This window comes from Chamaea fasciata, unplaced genomic scaffold (assembly GCF_029207755.1).
Source record: "Chamaea fasciata isolate MVZ Bird 193981 ecotype frontalis unplaced genomic scaffold, bChaFas1.0.hap1 SCAF_2, whole genome shotgun sequence".
NCBI classification, from domain to species: domain Eukaryota; kingdom Metazoa; phylum Chordata; class Aves; order Passeriformes; family Sylviidae; genus Chamaea; species Chamaea fasciata.
This window is the reverse complement of record NW_027094087.1, coordinates 51,371,455-51,392,918: the sequence shown is the minus strand read 5'-3', so window position 1 is coordinate 51,392,918 and position 21,464 is coordinate 51,371,455. Positions and strand designations below refer to the sequence as shown.

Sequence of the window (21,464 nt, the reverse complement as noted above, 5' to 3'; positions counted from 1 at the left end):
GGGGGCGCCCCGGGCCGCCGTGCAGCGTGCTGAGCGGGGCGGCCGCCGCTGCCGCCTTTCCCTTCCCTTCCCTTCCTGCCGCCTTTCCCTTCCCTTCCTGCCGCTGCCGCGACCCCTGCGCCCGCCCTGTCCCGCCGGAGCGGCCGCGGGACGCGCGGGGAGCGGGGCGCCGGGCGGCTCCCGGGGGGCGCCTTTGTCTCCGTGTCCGCCACTGCAAAGGCGGCAGCGCTCCATCCCGGGGCCGAGGACAGCCCCGGCCCCCTTCCGTGCCTGGCATTTTTTTTTTTTTCATCCTTTTTTCCTGTATGCTTAAAGACACTTAGGTTTCGGGGAGTTTGTGCTTTTTTTTTTTTTTTTTTTTTTTTTTTTTTTTTTTTTTTTTGTGTCTTTTTTGTTAGTATTATTTCCTCCACGTGTAAGTGTCGGCCTTGAATGCAATAATCAAGATGGATAAGAAATCATTTGAAACCGTGCTGGATGAAATTAGGAAGGTAAATTCTCGCTTTGTGTGTTAGTTTAATCACTTGGTGATGAACCATAGGACAAGGAGTAATGGCTTCAAATTGAAAGGGAGAAACATAGGTATTAATTACAAATTCTTTACTGTAAAGGTGTCGAGGCAGTGGAGCAGGTTGCCCAGGGAGGTGGTGGATGCCCCAATCCTGGCAGTGTTCAAGGCCAGGTTGGATAAAGCCTTTGGCAACCCTGTCTAGTGGGAGGTGTCCCTGCTCATAGCAGGAGTGGTTGGATGGTACTGGATGGTCTTGAGGCCTCATGTGAAATAAGCACTTGGATAAGGTTGCTGCAGCGTTTTCACTTTCAAGGAAGGAAAACGAGGTAGCCAAGCATGTCTTTATTTGTGGGGAAGGGCTGCGTTTGCTTTGCCTGTCCAGAGATTGTGTGAAGTACCCACCTTTTATACGCTGGTTTAGGAGGTACAATACACAAATAGGACGTGAGAACACTGATTTTTGAGGTGCACTCTCTTGTCCTTGTTGGAAGTCACGTCCCCCACAGCTCAGGAGTGTGTGCACACCTTCTTCCTCTGGGATGTGAATCCTGTGTTTGATATGTGCTCTGAGCTGTGCTTCTGCATCTCCTGTTTAAGAACTCTTTAAAACTCTCCGAGCCAAACACTGCTGGTTGTGGGGAGCAGAGGCACAAACCTGGGCTTCCTGGTGGCTGGCAGGGCTCTGGTCTCTCTCTGCAAAGGGGCCCGCTTTTCACAGGAATGCTCGAAGTTACTTTTGGCACACTTTCCCGAATGCTAGAAGGAGAAAAGGAGAGTAAAAAAATCAGAACCTTTGAGATTAATGTTTCTTGTTTTGCCTGGGAAGTGGAAACCTGTGATGATGTATTTTGTTGCAGTTAAGTAGAGGCTATTTAAGTATCACAGTGGAACAGTTTACCTCCGAATCTGTCTTGGTGTGACAGTGGAGGGCTTGTTTCAGATGGGAGTTTTTTCTGGCAGAACAGCGATCCATAGCATTTTTTGTATTAAGCAGAGTTTTTTTGTTGCATTGTGTTTGTCTAGGAGAGGTAAATTTCCTTTACTGAGACTCGGGTACTGGAGTTGAGTTTCAGTTCAGTTTCTCTTCAGCATGAGGCAGTGATGGCTGCAATTGCAGTATTATTATTTTGCAACATATCGAGGTATAAAACCATATTGAGGTGTAGAACTGTTCAACAGAAGCCTCAGGGGTGTCTGTCTTATCACAACTACATTTTTGCATAAGGTCGTGGTCATAAAGTCTCCTTTATAAAACAGCTAAAAACATGACAGTCTTAAGATATTTCAGGGTGTGGACTTCCCTCCCAATTTATGAATTTGTGTGGAAAATCTGGGAACCACCAAAAAAAAAAAAATCAGGGAACGACTAGCGCATGAATGCTTTTCTCTGATGATTGATGGTGGGAGGGAGTGATGTTTCAATTATATTACTGCAGTGCAGTCCTTCAGAATATGCTCTGTGATTACTAAAAGCTTCAGACAAAAGGGTTTATACATGTGATTTTAGGCAATTATGTTTCCTCTATGCTATCTGTCTGTATTCCTGTATTCCAGCTTGCTGTTGATCTAAGGATCAGTGCTGTGCTGTGTTAATAATAGTTGTGCTGTTGTGGTGTAACATTCATTGTCCAAATGCTAATTTTGTGTCTTTTTTGCTGTTTTTGTTTAAGCTTAATTTCTTATTCTGTGGTAGAACCTTCTTTATTATGTGATCTACAAGTTTGTTGTGTTGGCATGTTCCATTTTCAGTCCTACAGTTAGTAGGAGCAATTATTTAAATGTCTTCATGTGTAGCTTACTTCTGTTTTTCCCTGTACGTATTTACAAGCACTTGCAAAATAAACTTTGGGGGTTTTGTTTGTTTGTTCCTCCCATAAATATGCATAGCAGTGCTTTCTGTTTGTAGTTTTGTTATAAAGTCATTCAGTTATTGATTTAAGAAGGAAAAGTAACATTTGTTTCCATTAAAAAAAAAAAAAAGACATACCCTGCTCTTTTCCAAAACACATCAAGAGGAGGAAGGGATAGAAGAAAAAATGAGCACGAAGACAGAAATTCTTTCCCCCGTGTGACTTCAGTGTGTCTGGTAGTGTTTCTCTCTTAATGAGGCACAGAAAGGAGGAGGATTGTCTCAAACAGTATCCAGGCAGGTTTCTGTACACCTGTGCTACTCATTCACAGTCAGGCTGCAGTGATGGAGACCTTCGTGTCTGCCTGGAGGACAGAAACAAAAAAGCAAGGGGTGGGGGTAGATTCTGGGGCTGCCGGGAGGAAGACAGAAGTGGGTGTGCGGATAAAGCTAAAGCTAGTTTGAGAATACACAAGATCTAGCATTGGAGGGGGGTCTTAGAAGCTATGGAAGTAGGGTGTTTTCACCAGCTTGGGGCAGGAATTCAGCTGTTAGCTGTCTTCTTTACGTCTTGTACCTGTCACAGAGGGCTGAGTGCAGGGGAGGCAGGAAGTCCTGGCTGTTAGACAGCTCTCGTAATCAACACAACTGTCTTGCCACAAAGCCAAAAGGCCAGTGCTGCATTAAAGTGCTGTGCTCTGTTTGTTTGGGATGACTGCATGTTAAAATTTGAAATGCGTAAGGGTAATGATGAGATAGTATCCATCTCTGGACCAAGCTTTGTTATGTATTTAATTCTGTCTGTATAGACTCATTATCCAATTTCTTCATAAATTCACCAAAGTAAAATACTTTGTCAGTTAGTTTATAGGGGCCATACAAAAAAGCATTTGCCTGAATAATCAACTCTATATCTTGTTTAACTTAAAGCTGATGTAAATCAATGGAGCAAAAAGAAGAGTGATGATGTTCTCTCAGCAGTTATAAGCAACAACAAAAAAGCAAAATCAATTAAATAAAAAATGAGTATTCTTTTTAACAGAAGAATTAAATCACATCTTCCTGCTTTTCACTCTTCTCAGTTACCTAAGAAATACACTGTTACTTCAAAATGCTGCAGTATAATTGATAAAAAAGTCACTTTGTAGGGGCAGATTTTAGGTTAATAGATTAGCAAATGGTTGTGCTATAATTATAATTTTTGAGTCACTAATTATGGATCTTTTTTTTTTCTATATTTTTAGGCTGTATTGACTGAGTACAAATTAAAGGCTATTGAATATGTTCATGGATACTTTTCCAGTGAACAGGTAAAGGCAACACTCTTATGGGTTTAATGGGAGCTATTGTTTTTGTGTATTTAGTAATACAAACTGATTGTCTCCAGTCATACTGAGGCTGATCATATTAACTTTTCATATTTATTAATTGAGGAGATTTAATTCCTTATTATTGTATCAGCATGACATACTAGAAAGAGTTCCAAGTTGCTTTGTCATCAAAACCACTACATTTCCATTCTTATTGTGTCTGGAAAATGGTATAAATTTATTGTAATGGAATTTAGGATTGTTTTGTGTATATTGTCTAAATAGAGATGTAGTGATAATGTATAATACAATAATATGTAGATTTTCTTTTGCTTCTTTCTTTTCCTGCTGGCTTTTTTTAGTATATCTTTGGGAATATGCTCTTTGGGATCCTGATTGTTGATAAGCTTTTTCAGAGATACTTGATTTTTTTTTTTTTACTTATTCTAATACAGTGGTATTGTTATTCATATATGCTAATATATGTCAAAAAGTATTTTAAGTATTTCCATGGAAAATCTTCATCTCACAAAACAGTATTTTTAGGTGTCTACTGAGAAATAAAAAGAAGGTTAGATGCTGTTAGGCATCGACAATCAGACATCACAGACAGATGTTTTTTAGCAGTATACCAGTGCACTACAAAAGTGGAAAGGTCTTGTCAATGCTGTTAGCATACATTTTTAAGATATCTGAAAGATTGACAGCCTTACTGTTGCAGGTTGTTGAATTGCTGAGATACTTCTCCTGGGCAGAACCACAGCTTAAGGCAATAAAGGCTTTACAACATGTAAGTTCTTGTGACATGATCTTGTGGAATAAATTTGCTCTTTTAATGTAATTTTAATTTTATGACACCTACTTCTCAACTGATGAGTCAGTATATCCTTTAAAATCTTCAAAGTTTCTTCTTCATCTCCTTCAATGTTATCAAGCTTTGAAATTTCATGCTTCTAATTGGGGTATCTTTTCTGACTAAAGTGACTTTTACTTTCCTGTGTAACACAGGAAGAGATGTAACCCTTAGTATCTTTTGTTAACTCTCCTGATATCTTTGCTTTTGGTGAGTGCTTTTTGGAGCTGCTTTTTCGTAATTTAGCAAATAGAGTCTCCTTCCCGATGGGAGGGAGGGGTTATTAAAAATTTACTGAAATACACCATATGAAGCTGTTACTGAATTGTATTCTGAGTTGAAAATAGTTGTACTGCTTTATTTTATACACATTTTTTTCTTTCTTTCTTTCTTGACAGAAAATAGTGGCAGTTCCAGCATCAAAAATGGTTAATATTCTCAACTGCTTCACATTCAGTAAAGATAAACTTATTGCCCTTGAAATCTTAGCTTCGTAAGTATCTCTTCTGCTGTGTTCCTTAACTTGTGTTGGTTTAGCTCATGTTTGAGGATATAAAACTTTACATACTCTTAGAAGGAAGCACTGTGCCTGGTTAAGGTAAGGCACAAATCCATTACTGATCGGGCTGTTTAAAAGAATAATTAGAAGTAGACATTGTAGAAGTAGACATAAGACTGAGATAATGGGGTTTGTTCAGCTTGGAATGAGTTGGGGTGACCTCATTGTGGCATTCTGGTACCTGAAGGGAGCCTGCAAGAGAGCTAGAGTGTAGTGACAGGACAAGGGGAATGGCTTCACACTGAAAGAGAGTGGGTTTAAAATGGATATTAGAAAAAAATTCTTTGCTGTGAGGCTGGTGAGGCACTGGCACAAGTTGCCCAGAGAAGCTGTGGATGCCCCATCCCTGGAAATGTTCAAGGCCGGGCTGGGTGGGGCTCTGAGCATCCTGGTCTAGTAAAAGGTGCCTCTGCTCACCCTAAGGGGCTTTGGAGCTAGATGATATTTACGGACCTTCCGATCAATGATTCTGTGATTGTGGAAAATTCCATAGTTCATTTTGAGTCTTGCCCTTGCTGCTATGTGGGCTTCTGCCTGCTGGAAGACTGCCACTTGGGCGGTGTTCTTACTGTGGTCTTCAAATGTTGGAGAGAAAAAAGAGGGCCTTAAGCTTATTTCTCTGTTCACTGAAATCTGGAAGACTTGGGACCAGGAAATTCTGGAATTGACCCTTTTTTGAAAAGTCCTCTAAATATTACATATGTAGAAATGAGTTAAGTAAATGGATCTCTTAAACTGACAAATCTACTGTCTCTAAAGTATAGATATTCTAAATTTATATTTACAGAGAAAGTTGAGGTTTTCCTAGTGAACAGAGCTATTTCAAAGGATCTATTACACGTATTTAAAATGGAACTCTTCTGCTTGGTTCAGGAGATTTATTTTATAAAGTGTTGTTCTCTTTTGGTGGGTTGTTTTGGGTTTGTGTGTTTTTTTTTTTGTTTTTTTTTTTTGTTTTTTTTTTTTTTTTGCTTCAATCTTATCTGTCTTCCCTGTGAATGCTGTATTACAGCCTGCTTGAACTTCCTGGGGCATATAAATTCACGGTACAAATATCCATAAAACAATTAAGACTGAGGATACAGACATGATTTTGCTTTTGGAGTTGAGCTTAAGGAAGCCATGTCAGTGCTCCTAGTCTATTTCAGACTGAAACAAAACAGGGTAGCTTAAGGAAAGTTAGTGTCACATTAGACTAACTTGTTATCTTCTTGTGATGAGACTGGAGCTCTTGGACTCTTCAGTTGCTACACTTCAGCTTATGTGGGGGGAAAATACAGTAACTTCCTTAGCTGTTGAATTTTTACAGAACTAGAGCAAAGTAAGATTACAAATCCTAGCCCAAACCTTTGTGTTGCTTACTTCCTTAATCAGGAATAGTGAACAAAGCTGAAAGCTCATTCACATTTTAATACTGTTCTTTGAGGCATTTTTCATGGCTTCATTCCATGTTCTGCTGATTTAATTTCTGTCTAATATCCTCCTTTGAGGAGTCCTCCTTTTGGTGCTGTATTTTATTTCCAGTAGTTTGGATGGTACAGGTGATATTTGACTGAGAAGTGCTGGTAAAATATTAGTCAGAATTTTGAAAAAGGTGAGTAGAATTGGTCTCAGGCATTGGTCTCCTTATAGTCACAAATTTAGTTCTCTGTGGTGTGTCTGGTGTTGTTTTGGGAAGAAGAGAGAGGAGGAGTACCTTTTGGAACTATATGAAGGCTTTCACTAGCTCTGCAGAACTTGAGAGGTTTACCAGGAATTATCTTTTTCATTCTAAAGTAAATTAGATGAAAACTTGTTTTCCTACCAGACTGGCAAGAAGCAGTGGCAAATTGAGTGGCTGCTGCTTTTCTGCTGTGCTAGGAATCGTGTGTTAGTAGTAATTAAAGCTTTCTAATGAACTTTTGTGATGCAAAATTAATTTTTGGTACAGACTTACTCATGCAATGAAGTTTAGCCATCATCATCCACTGTTCTGTATTGATATTTAGTTCTAATACCATGTTTTATTTACAGGTATGAAGTCCATATTTAAGCCTAGGATTTTTACTTTAATAATAATAATAGTAATATTATGATCTGAATAATTATGTTTTTTTAACGTTCTTTTGGGTAGTGACTAAGTGTGGGTCACTTTTCAGTGGTGCATTGTTTCAGCTAATGCAAATGGAATGGCAGTTATTGTCTATCACTGTCTTTACAGCAACATTGTGGATGCTCAGAATTATCGCCTTATTGAAGATCTGTTCAGAATTAATATGTCAGAGAAGAAAAGATGCAGAAGAATTCTCGAACAGGTAAGCAAGATAAACTAATATCCTTGGTTCTGTTAGGATTTTGTTTGCATCCTTGTGGTAATTGTGGGGTCAGGGCTTAACGTGAGGATTTTTGGGAGCTGCTGGCGTAAGACAAACTGAAAAAACCAACTGCAAAAAGATAAGAGCATGTGCAACAAAAGGAGAAGTTTTTGTCAGGCATTAAGAACAGATGGAAAAAAGGGACGCAGAATTGCAACCAGTGCGGGAAGAAAATTTGTGTTTGTTTTAGAGAACACCAAGTGTTTAAACCCAAGTTCAGTATAAGCAGAGGGGGTCTTTGTCAGAAGTTTGAGCTGTTTGGATTATTTGGAGTAAGACTTGGAACACAGACTTCAGTTGTTCCGTGTAGGTTGATTCATGCAGTCTAAATGTCATGAAATAGTAACTAGTTTCTTTAGAGCATTGAATTTGATAGCAAATAATGTTCTTTCTTGATTATTTTACAGGCTTCAAAAGCAGGTTGTAAGGCTCCTCATGCTATGATATCATCCTGTGGCATGATCCCTGGCAATCCTTATCCCAAGGGTAAACCAAGCCGCATTAATGGAATTTTTCCGGTAAGCATGATCCTATGCTTTTGCTTTTCACAAATGAGCCCTTGGTTTAAGACTCATTGTAGTATAACCAAACCCAGAATTCATATGCATGGATGGAGGAGTGGAATAAAACCCGAAGTGTGTTTGTTGGATTTGTTTGTTTTACCCCATTCCACATTTGTAGGGAACTTACATTATTTTTATTTGCCCGTTCTTTCTATGCTGCTTCAGGTAAAGATTACTTCATAAATAGGACATTGTTCATATCAGGAAAACATTGTAAACTCCAGCAGTATTTGGCAGAATCAGCAGAGGTGTCAAGAGGCTTCCTGGTAGATTGATAAGGTGACCTAGTATGGTCACTGCAGTACTACTGCTAATCTTAGTGTGGCTTTTAAGCATATTAAGCATTTCCTGTGAACACTTAAAGGGCAGCAGAATTAACTGAAATTAATGTTATCCACAAGTCAAAATGCAGAATTCCATCATCAACATGCACGGTCTAAAATGCTTCTCTTTACAAAAGCTCCATGTTACAAACCAAGCTATTGGAATGCTCTTACTCATTACTTTACAAGCCTAAAACGTTTGACTGGGTTGTTTGTTTTGTTTGTTTGTTTGTTTTTTCCCTGGCAAACATGGTTACTTTCAGAATGTTCAAAAACTCAAATGTGGCTCAGGAAAAAAATCAAATACGGCAGAAATTGTACAGTCAGATTTACTTCTAAATGAATACTTGGTTTAATTTTCTTTTGTTTCAGGGGACCCCTATCAAAAAGGACACAGAAGAATGTACTAATGAAGGAAAGGGAATTGCAGCTCGTATACTTGGACCATCCAAACCAGTATGTCTAAAGAATTAATAAATAAATGAAACTTTAAAAATCCCCAAAACATCTACCAGCCAATTCAACAAGGCTTTGTTATAAAGTGCTGTGATGTTGCAAGAAGACTGTAGAGCAGCAATTTAATTGAAGTTAAACTTCTGTAATGAATATGAGCTCTAGTTTTTATCTGTAGAGGGGAAGGATTGTCTACTGGATATAATGTATGTACATTTGAAGATAGAATTTAAATTACAGTAGCAGAAGAGAAAACTAAAAGCAGTTTTTGTAGTCCATCATGAGCTGCTCTCTCAAGATTTCTCACATGAACACAGAAAATACCTCCATATTTGAAATTTGAATTATAGCAGTGCCTTAGAAAGAGATTCTTGTTTCTTGACAGTACTGCTGATGTGCATTTCAAAATTTTTAAGTATGTGGGACAAACAATACTTTGAAGTATTGTCCAAATGTTTTATTATCACTTTTATTATGAGATGTTTCCTACAAAGCTATATTATTTTAAAGGCATAGGTACCTTCAGAAATATTTGGTTGTTTTAAATGTGCTAAACCTTTAAAATGAGAAGTCAGTCCAAGACTACAGTGTGTGAACTGCAAGGCAGAAAGGAGCTCCCTTTCCCACCTGTGCTCAGTTTTATATTAAAATCTAGAGGTATACTAGTGATGTTTGTTTCACTCTTTACAGAAAGCATTAAATACTTGCAGTCACTGGATATTATGAAAATATTTCATATCACGTATATTTGTAGTGAAGAATGCCTGTCTGTAGAAGTATCTGAATGTTAGCTTTTTGTCTGAGAAACTTTAGGTAATGCTTTCACTATTGCTTTTTCCATTTGTTTTTTGTTTGTGTAGGCTCCATCAACGTATAATCCACACAAACCAGTTCCATACCCCATCCCACCATGTCGGCCACATGCAACTATTGCACCAAGTAAGGTTTCAGTGTGTTCTGGCTTGATGCTATTGTTCATGATTTGCCTTTTAAGTAATGTGTCAAGTGTCAGTCTCTCTGACCATGTTCATATCTGAAATTGGCTTCTGCTCCCTGAGCATGCTCTGGCTACTGGTTTCTACCTTTTCTTTCATGACAGCAGGATTTACAGAAAGATTAATATATTGACTTCTTTTTCCAACATCCATAAGAAAAATTCACAGTCCTGTTCTGATGACAAAATATTTAATTTATGAGAGGCATTGTGCGTGTTAGACAAGACAAGGGCTTCGGCTTTGTTGTAGTATTTAGCCAAGGCTTGGGCTTTGGCTTGAAAAGTCTGACTTGTTGCTGTAGAACCCAGCTTGGGATATAGTCAGCCATGGCCCTGAATTGGGTGGAACTGTGTAGGAACTTGCTGAAGGGCTGTAATCTGTTTCTCAGTTGCCTTTAGCTTTACCTTCTCTCCATCATAATTGAGAGTAAACAGTTTCCTAAAAGAAAGGTAGATTTTAGTCTCAGAAGGGAAATAGTGATTGCCTTTTCCTGCTGTTGCTCTATTTCTAGCCTAGTGCCTTAGGTAAGATTGCGCCTTTGTTTATAAGCTCCTCTCTTGGCTCTGCTACATCAGTTGTTAGACTTGAGACATTTTTGGAAGGGAGCAAGACAATTGCCCTTTCTTTGGAAGAAAGCTTAGGTTACCTAAAGTGGCAGGTCTGGCAGCTGAAAGCCTTTTTCTAATCTTGAAATTCTGTACTGCAAATCAAGGAGTGCTCTGCTTAGGATGCTTACTTTTCACTGATTTCTGGGAGTTTTCAGGTAAGATAAGAAAGTGAAGCAGAACTCCTATCAAGCATGCTGAAGGCTGAGTCATCTAATCAACTTGATGTCTGCAAGTCTTTTTATAGCCATTTTAGAAAAATGGGCACTACTAACAGCTAAAGTAAGACTGATTGATTATTTATGCCCAGGAAATTACTTGTTCCCAAGAAACTGTATAGGAAACTTGTAGACTAACTCAAATTTATATTGAATAAATCCTATCCAAAGTATCTTAAAGCGCAACATTTGGCCTGTGGCAGGATAGAAATATTAGTACAGTTTTAGGCTATGAAAGAGCTTTTGAGGTTTCAGGGCCTTACTAGGCTGCAACATGTTTTTTAAGAAAGCTCTTGTGACAACAGAACTCATAACTGGTGAAATTATATATAATGTGTGTTTAATGAGATTGCAGATGCTGACCTGAAACTATTGAATGTGATTGTTTTCAGTCAGTGGTTAGAACGATGAATTGTTTTCTGCCTCTTGAACATTTCTTTCCTGAGTGATGCAGTGATAGTTGCTTTTCTGATTTTCAGGCAAGAGTTGTTGTGCAAGAAATCTTAACATCAGGTGGAATTACTATGAAAATATGAAATCAGAAAGGACTTCTATATGACAAACTAGTGCACTTTCAGTATTGCTGAAGTGTTACCTTTTCCCATGAAGCCCAAGTTCTTACACTCTTAAACTGTTAATTCAGGGCCGCTGTGAAATGGGTGTGTGTTCTTGCAATTTAAATTCAGATGTATTTCATCAGAACTATATGCCAGAGCAATACAACAGTTTGAGTTGCTCCAAAAAATAATGGAGGAAAAAAGGTTTATTTAATATGTTAATTGATGTAAGAATTTTATATTAAAATACTTTGCTAACCTGCTTGAATTTCTTAACGTTTAAAGAAATATTGCAGAATGCTAGATTGAGTATTCGAGAAGGGATGTTTTTCTCAGAATTTTCTGGCTGAAGGGTCATGGTTACTGATCTGTTTTTGTCTCCTTTGTTTGTCCTTTAATGTTGAAGAAGGAGTTGCAACAGCCTTTAAATTAGGAATAGGAAAGGAACCAATGATTCGTCAGACACTCTATACCACTCCTCCCCTTGGAGTTTTTTCTCCAAAAAATGGAGAAAAAATGGAACTGAAAGGAATTGAAACCTGACTTTTTCATGTTCTCTTAAGGGAATTGCCCTTAGTAAAATCTGGATCACAATGCATGCCATTTCATTCAGGCAGACATTGGCAAAAGCCAACATCCAGTCTGGATAATTAACTGGCCTAGCTTTTTGATGAAGGAATGTCTTACAGTCTTGAGAATACTGTTTTAAAAGAGAAGATACTTACTGGTTCATCTAGATAGGGGTTCTTCTGACAACAGGGATGTGTATTGCCTTTGTTATTTTAGGTGCTTACAACAATGCTGGCTTAGTTCCAATGGCCAATGTCATAGCTCCAGGCTTACCGGCTCCTCCACCATACACTGCTAATCAAGTGGTATCAGGTAAAGCATGCATATCTTTAAAAATATTCATGCTGGTTTTCCTGGTTCATTGCTGGGAGTGGATCATTCACTGCTGGAGTTTCATTTGCCTTTCAATAACAGTCTGTTGTTCTCTGTTTAGAAAATGAGGACCTTTCCTCCCAGGCAAAACCTTCCCAAAATCAAGGTAAATTGCAAATCCACAGGGGGATTTTTGTGTTGATTGTATCTTCGTTATTTGTTCAGAAAATGTTAACAGCTTGTTTAGTGGGATCTTCATAAGCTTCTAAGTATGCAGCCACTAAGTATGTGGAATAGAATCTCTTGAGAGTGGAGAAAAAAACAACCCATCAGACATTTGTACTTAGAAGCACTGAAACATTAAAATTCATTCTTTTGTGTTAACTTGTAAAGTTTTTTATATTCTTCATTATGTAAGTAGGAGAAATCATGCTAAAAACTAAATCAGTATACGCTTTGCAATGTCATGCACTTCAATTCTTCATGAAATCTTTGCAATTTTTAGAACTCTAGATATCTATTGAAAAACTCATTGACCTTTTAATTTCATAGATCAGTTCCAATAAGAAGGTAGGAAACAAGAGAGAGTTAGAGATTTTTGAATGTCTTATCCCAAAGTGTTAGATCCAACTATGTCTACCTGCACTTTTGTCTTACCCTGTAAGATCCTGTTCTTTTTACCAAGACAGTGGTGTGTTTTTTATTTTTTTTATTTGTGTGGTTCTTTTCACACTTAGTAAAAAGCATAATAATAAGTCTCATTAGGAGCTACTTATAAAAAGGCTTTGATAACACTTTGTTAGATTTGACAAATACAGACTGAGAATTTACTGACCATTGAGTCAGGTATATTAACAAATGCTGCAAATAGATAAAATGACTGTGATAACTTTAGCTACTGTAAATATTCCTAGGGACCAAAGAAAAAAGTTATGTTTTGTCTTTCCTTCTCTATGTCGAGGGATGGTTCTACAGAAATGTTTTGAAGAATCACTTCATTCTTATTTACCCCTCTTTAAATATGCATGTATTTTTATAAAGTTAGTTCATACAGCTAAATGAATACAGTTTAAGGAATGAAATACTCTCTTAGGAAGAAAAGTTCAGTGGGTGGGAACTCTGGGTTCTAGTACAGTTGTATTTCATTAGTGATTATCTTGGCTGTCAGGATTAAATAACTGTGATCTTTAGGAGAGTATTCAGCTTGGAAATAGGATGAGAAAGGAGCAGAATCCACAGCTGAGCAGTCTGGGGTTTTTTTAAAAGAGTATGTCAAAGGAAATAGTTTTTTTGCAGATTTGCTCATTTTAGAGTTTCAACAAACACAAAATGGGACTTTGTCATATCAACTTATGTCTGGGATTTTAAAGAATAATTTTTTGGTTATGTGTGTGGAATTACATGTAGAAACCAGGCAAGAGAAATATGTGGGCTGCTAGCAAGTTACGGGTGGTATGTTTGACTGGTTGGATGAGTGTCTTGCTTATATTTGAACAGATTGTTCCAAAAGTAAAATAAAGCACAAGGGTGGTTCGAGAGGAATGATTTATTAACATATTCATGTTCCACAGGAAACTAGAGGCAGGTATATCGAGACTCTTGACATGCCAGTGTTCATAAATGCAGCTCCGTTCCATTAACCTCCACCTCCCCATTCACAGTGTGCCCGCCTGTTTTCCTGCAGCTTGACTGATGTCTCTAACTTACTTTGTAGGATTGACACAAGCTGATACTTTTAGTGGCAGGTGCACGCCTTTATTACAGACACCTGAATAAAGACTCCTAGAAATACTTGTTGATAAAGTCAAGCACCAATGTTAGTTCACTACTGTAGTGTGATAAATGAATTTAAAAGTGTACCTTCTTAGAATCAAAATCTGAAGGAAGCACAGTGAAGAGAATGACCTGATTTTGAAGGAAAGAAAACTACCAGCACCTGAAATCAGCTTTCTTCAGTTGTTGACTAAACTTCTCTGAAATCATGATACATTGAATTAACTGGTTCTGAAGGAAATTCTGACCTTCAGTGAGAGTGGATGCAGAGGAGCCCAGGTGATCTGATGCTGATGGAATATTAGATCTGGTTTGGGTACTGCCAAATGTTAGGGACCAGAGGGAGGGTGTTTACCTGTATCACTTAGATGTTCTTACAGAGTGTATTTGAGTTTCTAACTGTTTTGCATGAGATCATGAAGAAGTAGCAGATGTCAGAGTGTTTTAAAAAGGAGTGTTAGCCCACATGGTGTACGATTTGTGTGATGTGTTTGTGTGTACCTTTTTGGTTTGTTTTCATAGGCCCCACTGTTCATCGTTTATATGTAGACATTGTGTGTTAGCTATTGCCTGTGTATCATATTTTTGAAATGCTGTATAAAATGTTTTCGTGTTGATTTCAAACATTTCTGACAGTTTCAAGTATTCTTACTGGTTTTGTTTCTTTGCAGCTTTTTCTGCACAAGCGAATCAGCTCTTTACTCCTCATGGTTCTAATCCTTCAACACCTGCTGCTACTCCAGTCCCTACCCCATCACCTGTCAAGGCAATAAGCCATCCATTAGCACCTGCAACTCCACTCATCTCTGGGATGAACATGTCTACCCCTGTCCTTCCTGTTTTCCCAGGACAGGTCTCCTCTTCCATCCATACATCTCAGCCATCCACCCCGACCCCTACTGTCATCAAATCCCTTTCATTGCCTGGTGTCCCTGTCACATCTGTTCACAGTGCAACCTCTACCCCTGTCCCCTCAGTTTTTTCTGGGCTGGCTTCTATCCCTGCTGCTATGCCCGCTCCACAAGGTTCTTCCACTCCATGTGCCACACCTGCACCCACAGAAGCTTTCGCATCTGCTGCTACTCCATTTGCTGGCCTCCCGTTCTCTGCAACCTCTTCAGTTGCTTCTGCTAATAATCCTGCTCCATTGTCATCGGTCTTTGCTGGCCTCCCTTTGTCCTTGCCGCCCAATGCCCAAGGGATTTCTAGTCCTGTTCCATCTACAATTGCTAATTCTCCTGCCACTACCATTCCTGGCTCGCTTAGCTTGCCTAACCCAATTTTGTCTGTCCTAAAGGGATTTCTGACATCAAATGACACTTCATTAATCAATTCATCTGCTTTACCTTCTGCTGTGACAAGTGAGCTTGCTTCTTTATCTGCTCTTGCTAATCAAAGCTCTGACTCTCCTACTTCCTCTGTCAACAAATGTTACACTCCATCAGCCACCCCCAACACACAGCGTTCTTCCACGCCTGGGCTGGCTGTTTTTCCAGGTCTTCCATCCCCATCTGTAGCCAATTCTAGTTCCACTCCTCCCACATTGCCTGCACAGTCACCTTTAACCACCTCGCCATCGATTATGCCAGTCAACTGTGGCTCATCAGCCTCCCTCTTGCATGGCACAAGCCCTACTAATCCCGACCAGCAGCTCTCATCAGCCCCAGCTGCCACAAGTATCCCAGTTCTGGTCAAAACAGAACCCATGAGTCCTACCCTGTCGGCCTTCAAAGGTCCTTCTCATTCAGCCAGCCCTTCTCATGGCACTCTTGGACTGTCAGGGCTCGGGCGCGCTTACACCTCAGCAACTTCAGTGCCCGTCAGCTTACCCAGTTCCCTGAATCCAGCGCTGTCAGGGCTCTCCTCTCTGAGTGCTTCTCTGAACAACTCCAGTTCTCTGGCTTCCATTTCCCTCGCCCCACATGGCTCCTCTACTCCCATTGCCCCCGTGTTCAATGGACTTCCCCCTTTCACGTCTCTAACCAGTAACTTTGCTTTTACTGGTACCCCAGCGCTGACCCCGCCCGTCACTCTCCCAGGGTCTCTGTTGGCCACTGCGGCTACAAGCGCTTCAGCTGTGTCCGCCCCCCATGTGAACTCCACCGCCGCCGTACTCTCAGGACTCGCTGCCTCCGCAACAGTCTCCGCTCCACCCTTCTCGCTTAACCTGTCCAGTGCTGTCCCTTCCCTTTTTTCTGTTGCCCAGGGACCTCTGGGATCATCAAACCCATCCTTCCCTGGTTTTCCTGTCTCTAACACACCCTCTGTCACTCCTGCTCTCCCTTCTTTCCCTGGCCTCCAGGCATCTTCTGCAGTAGCAGCAGTTGCACCGTTGCCAGCAGCTGCCACAGCCCCATCTCCGGCTCCAGTCCTGCCAGGGTTTGCCTCGGCCTTTAGCTCAAACTTCAACTCTGCGCTTGTGGCACAGGCTGGGTATGTTACTGTTTCTGGAGGAGGTCAGAACTATTTCTCTTGAGCAAAACACTGACTTTATTTTAGGTGTGTAGACAATGTTTTCACTCATAGTTACTAATTGCAGATAATCTTTAAATTTAGTTCATGACTACATTTCCATTTGTCCTTAGAAGCTGATAGGGTAGTGACTACATAGTTTGGCCTCAGTAGTCCCTGTTACGACAGTCTAATCCCATGAGGTGCTCAGTGATCTTATTTCCCAGATGAGGATACTTGGTACCTCCTAGGCTTTTACAAGAATGGATTCCACGTGGGCATCCATTGACACACACACAGGTAATTGCAGACAGTATCTTAGATGTTTTAAGGTAGTAGTCAGCATAACTTCTTGTCTGTAAAGTTTTTTTGTGTGTGTGAATTGTCAGCATAATTGAGGTACAAAACATTTTGAGTCCCCTTAGGTGTGTTCCAGACAATCTTAGTTTGTGTATATATGAATAATTTTTAGGTGGGTAAAGACTGGATTTCAGTTTAGAAATCCTGGCATTTACAAGACTTAGAAAAAACTGCTTTTGTAATTTATATAGACATAAGCTTATAGAGAGGGAAACAGAATAAAACATGGTGCAGCTAAGATGTTCTTAATAATAGCCTCATTTTGATGTTCTTTCAGCTTGACTTCTGGACTACAGACACCAGGAAATGCAGTTTTTCCTGGTCTTTTATCTCTCCCTGGTATCCCTGGCTTTCCCCAAAGTGCCGCACAATCTTCCTTACAGGAATTGCAGCACAGTGCAGCTGCACAGTCAGCATTACTACAGGTAATGTGCCTATTTGTTAACACTGTTCTGTTTCCAGTGATCTCTTGAGCATGTATTTGCCTGTTAACTCCTTAGGATTAGTTGAAGTCAGTAAATTAATAAAACCCCTAAATTGTGTGAGAACTGATTACAAGGATGATGATAAAAACCAACTTGTACTAGCTTCTCAAGGCCAGTGTATAATGCTTCATGAATGAAATTAAAACATTATCTAAAACTCTTTGTAAAGTGGGAAGAAGCAAAAGAAAAGATAATACAAATGAATTTTTTTGCTGAGTTTGTGTTAAATCTAATGAGCTGACCATGCCATTGCGAAACCTGTGCTCAGTTCCAGTCTGACATTTGAATAACTTACAGATTTTTGTGGACCGTTTGTTGTGAGTTATGTGCCTCTGCACATGTAATCAGATTGTCTTGAATTTGTGTCTCTTGTGGTTGTGCCTTTCTCTTGATAATTCCCAGAAATAGAATGGTAATACAAGCTTGAAGTGGCTTTGGGTAATGTGTAATTTCATCATTTCTTATCCATGAAACAACTTGTTTCATAAGTTAACTGAAACTATCATCATAAGTAATTCGTAAGTTAACTGAAACTATTATCAGACTTCGTGTTTATATGTTTAGCTTGTCTTTTGTTAAAACAGCCTCTGTAAGGAGGCCTGTTAGAATTTCTTGTGAGAAATTTGTTCTTCTCTACACAATATGAATAGAGCTGAGTGTCTTGACTTAGTGTTTTCTCTCTTCTGTGACGCATCAGTTGTTGAAATGGAGCATGTATCTAAGCACTGTTCGGAGTGCTGCATATTGTCAGATATCTTCTGAATATCTGGGGATTGTGAGAAGCAAGTTACTTCATCTAGGCCATGCTGCTTTTGCGGCTTAGGAGTCTATTTGTTCTGTAGAAATGTATGCAGATTGTATTGAGGGAATATAATTGTTCTTATTTCTAATATCCAGTCACTAAAATGAATGCTTATTTACTTGAGCAAGGAAGAGAAGGAAAGTTCAGAGTCACTAAAATATTACAGCTCCTGATTAAGCTGTGCCTTCCAAATCAGCTGGTGCTTACTCCACTGGAAAGTAAACGCCATTAACACTTCTTTGTTTGCAAGTGCTTTTTTCATTCTCTGGTATTTCAGAGCAATAGTTGCACTACAGTTTAACATCTTTGTATGGATGCCTTGCTCATCTCTATTCTTCACACACTTCAGGTGTGTGAAGAATAATCTGTTTGGTTTGGCTTGAGTAGGACTGGTATTGTGGCTGAAATTTTCCTCAATTTAGTTTTTTCTTTCCTTGTTTTTATCAGTGCTGTTTCCTAACTTCTTATCTTCCTTAAAGGCGCATTCTGCTTCTGCTCTGGAGAACTATACAGCTCAGCCTGAAGGTTTTGCTAACTATCCATCAACACCAGGAACACCATTTTCATTGCAGACAAGTCTGCCCCAGAGTGGATGGCAGTAAATACCAGGCATTTCTAAAGACTGCAGTGTTTGCTTGACAGAGCCTGATCTATTCACTTTGAAGGCTGTCTCTGCGGTTGTGGGAGCATGGTCTGAGCTGGGGAAAGAAAGGGAAAACATGAGGGTAAAATGTTTCCAGGAGGCTGTGTCAGATGTCAGACTTGATTCATGAATTGCATTCAATTTGATTCAGGGTCTGATCCTGTGAATTGCTGAGCATGCTTGACTCTCCTTTAAGAGTTCAATGTTTGGTGTTTTACAGGATCAGGAACATTCAAACAGACGTTTGTGTAAATAGGACAATTGACTGTCAAACTGAATAGGGAGACCAAGTATACTTAATAATGTGAATAAGCACCTATCCTTCTGTTATGTTTTGTATGGTATATGTGGTTAATATAGACTGAGATCTAGATTGAAACTAGACAATTAAAGCTCTAGACGACCTTTTGTCTAGAAGCACACTTCTTGTGTGTGCACAAATCAAGGTCAGTTTATGGTTTTTCAGATGTTTTCTTCCTATGTATGAAGATCTCCTGTTAGCATCAGCAGTATGTTAAGGGGAGGGTAGGTCAGAGGTGTGTGTGGGGTTTTCTTTTGCTTCGAAATATTGCCATGGGCTTGCTGCTGAATTCAGTACTCCTTTGTCTGAACAAAAAAGCTAGGAAATGATGCTGTACTGTATTTGGGTAGAGGTGGATTATGTTTTACTGGAGTATGGTTTAGCTAGCTGAGAATATGTCTTTCCAAAGTATATGGAAAAATTTAACTTGCCTCTAAAATAACGTTCCATAATATTCTCCTTTCCCCCAGCACCCCTCTGAATGAAATAATTGAACTGTGGGTAGGCTGCCTATCTGGCACTTTCGATTGCAGACTTATGTGAATGTTTACAGACATGGGGCAAGTTCTTCTCTCCCTTATACTCATAAACAAACTGGTTCTCTCTGTGCTTTTCAGCTATAAACTACAACTTGATGGTGCTTGTCTTATCCTGTGAATATAAGTGGGAGCAGAATTTGGACCATGGATATTTTTAGTATTTTTCCTTGGAAAACATACATGATTTTAAAGGCATATAGCTAAATTAACTGTTACAATGCAGCATATAGAAAGGTCTTGCTTTGTTAGTGAAATTGAGTTGTGCACTCTTCTAATAATGTTAGTATCTGTGGCAATGTGTAACACATCATTGAATATCATCTATTTAAGATATTCTCTTGACCATGGCCTAGAGGCAATAGAGGTGAATGATATTCAATCATGTGATTAAATTAAAATGTAGAAATACTACACGGTAGAAATGTTCTGCACCTAGAGTTTTACTTTTTTAAAGAATGATTCTGCTGGGAGATGTTGCTAATGTATTTTCTTTCAAGATGTGAACAAACTTTTTTAGAACATTAATGGAAATTACTGTGTTGGTTTTTAACATAATTTTTTAAAATAAAAAGTTTACAGTCATGGCAAAAAGGTTTTGCTGACGATTTGCATATTTACCTAAAATATGAATGAATAAACTTGTTTTTACTACAATACTTCTACTGCTTGATCTTGCTTATCCTGTTTCTTTTTCATGCAGAATTCTGTCCAAAATTATAAAATTGACTTCCTACGGAGTGACATTAGAAATAGCCTTTTTAATTTTTAGATGAAAACCTTAAATTGTTTTACATTTTAATAATCAAACTTATATATTATGTTAAATCTAAAATATATATATATTGTGTCCTTACATTTTTTTTATTTTTGGAAACCTATTAAATTCTCATGATTCTCCACTCTGAACTGCTCTTAAAAGTGGTATCTTTGATATTGATATCTTGACTTAAGAAATCTGTGGAAGCAGTCCCTACTATCTTTTATTTTACTCTGCTTGTCATTTTTTCCATAACTTGTTCCTCATAGATTTGCAGATCAGTTGGAGAAAATAAAGATACAGGTATCTTATCAAGAGCAAATTGGCTTTTCTCCCCTAGATGTGAATGTAAAGCAGTTCCAAGTCAGTGAGTGTTTTGTAACCTTACTGAGGTGCTGAGTCTGATATCCTATTTTAATCCTAGTTTCCTCATCAAGCAATCAAAGTTTGAACTAATTCACGTCACCCTGTAGTCAAAAGCAAGTAATACTGTTTTGTCAGAAAGTAAGCACTTTGTGCTTCTGTTTCTAAAAATAGCTGTTGAATGGTCATGGGGTATGGGGTTCCTGTCTGAGCACTGGACAACTCTGAGAGCCAAAGAGACTCAAGCCTTGTTTCTCCAGATGAAAACAGGTGAGAAGTAGTGAAATCCACCATATCAAATGCTCTTCTCCTGAAACAAAGTAGTTACTGGGTGGTGTCCAGCCACTTTACCAGAGAAGAGTGTTCGGTGCTCCTATCAGTGTTAGACAAGTGAATAGGTTAAGAAGTCTTCAGTTGTAAAGTTCTTGTGTCTGGAATGGAGTCTCTGGTTCTTACTGAATGCTACTGAATCATACCAAGCTGGATTTTGTAAATAGATTAAATCTTCCAGTGGTTAGAAATAAAATTCAATTTTTAAAATATTTCTCCTGATGTAAAATTGGTTTTTATTAATCTTTTTTTCCTCTTCAGGAATAAAGTCTGTGTTCTGCATTGCAGCAAACTGCCGTGACCCAGCCTTGGAATTTCGGAAGGGAGTGATTTGTCCTGAGTTCTTTCATGCTTACTTGAGCACCATTTTTAGACAGCCGAGGAAATGTCTGCTCCTGAGGCAAACCAACTTAAACTGAGCCTGTGCCAGGAAAGGGCTCTTGCTGTATGACTCTAATTCTGGACTAACTGATTTTTTTCACTGTTCAAGTTGCCTATTACTGCTCTATTTTGTGTGTATCAGTGGACTGCAAAGATAAGGTGTAGTGAAGTGTTCCTTGAAATAAAACCTCCTTTGCGACAACTAAGAACATATGGGGATTGTGTTTGCAAACAAGTTTTGATGTTT

General features: G+C 39.0%; 1 protein-coding gene across 4 annotated transcripts; it reads left to right on the top strand.

Moving 5' to 3' along the window:
* The first annotated feature begins 381 nt into the window (after nt 1-381).
* PROSER1 (proline and serine rich 1) lies at nt 382-21,426 on the top strand. 4 transcript variants are annotated; one of them, XM_066176056.1, is made up of 14 exons: nt 382-491; nt 3,605-3,670; nt 4,392-4,460; nt 4,922-5,016; nt 7,283-7,376; nt 7,844-7,954; nt 8,695-8,778; nt 9,636-9,714; nt 11,937-12,032; nt 12,154-12,198; nt 14,477-16,238; nt 16,894-17,041; nt 20,681-20,776; nt 21,098-21,426. In XM_066176056.1, exons 1-13 carry the CDS (start codon nt 447-449, stop codon nt 20,732-20,734), a joined length of 2,748 nt encoding a protein of 915 aa, XP_066032153.1. In that variant the 5' UTR covers nt 382-446; the 3' UTR covers nt 20,735-20,776; nt 21,098-21,426. The 4 variants fall into 4 exon arrangements, with proteins under 4 accessions (XP_066032153.1, XP_066032155.1, XP_066032152.1 ...); XM_066176058.1 differs by lacking the exon at nt 20,681-20,776; XM_066176055.1 differs by having other exon boundaries at nt 20,681-21,426.
* Nucleotides 21,427-21,464: the final 38 nt, after the last annotated feature.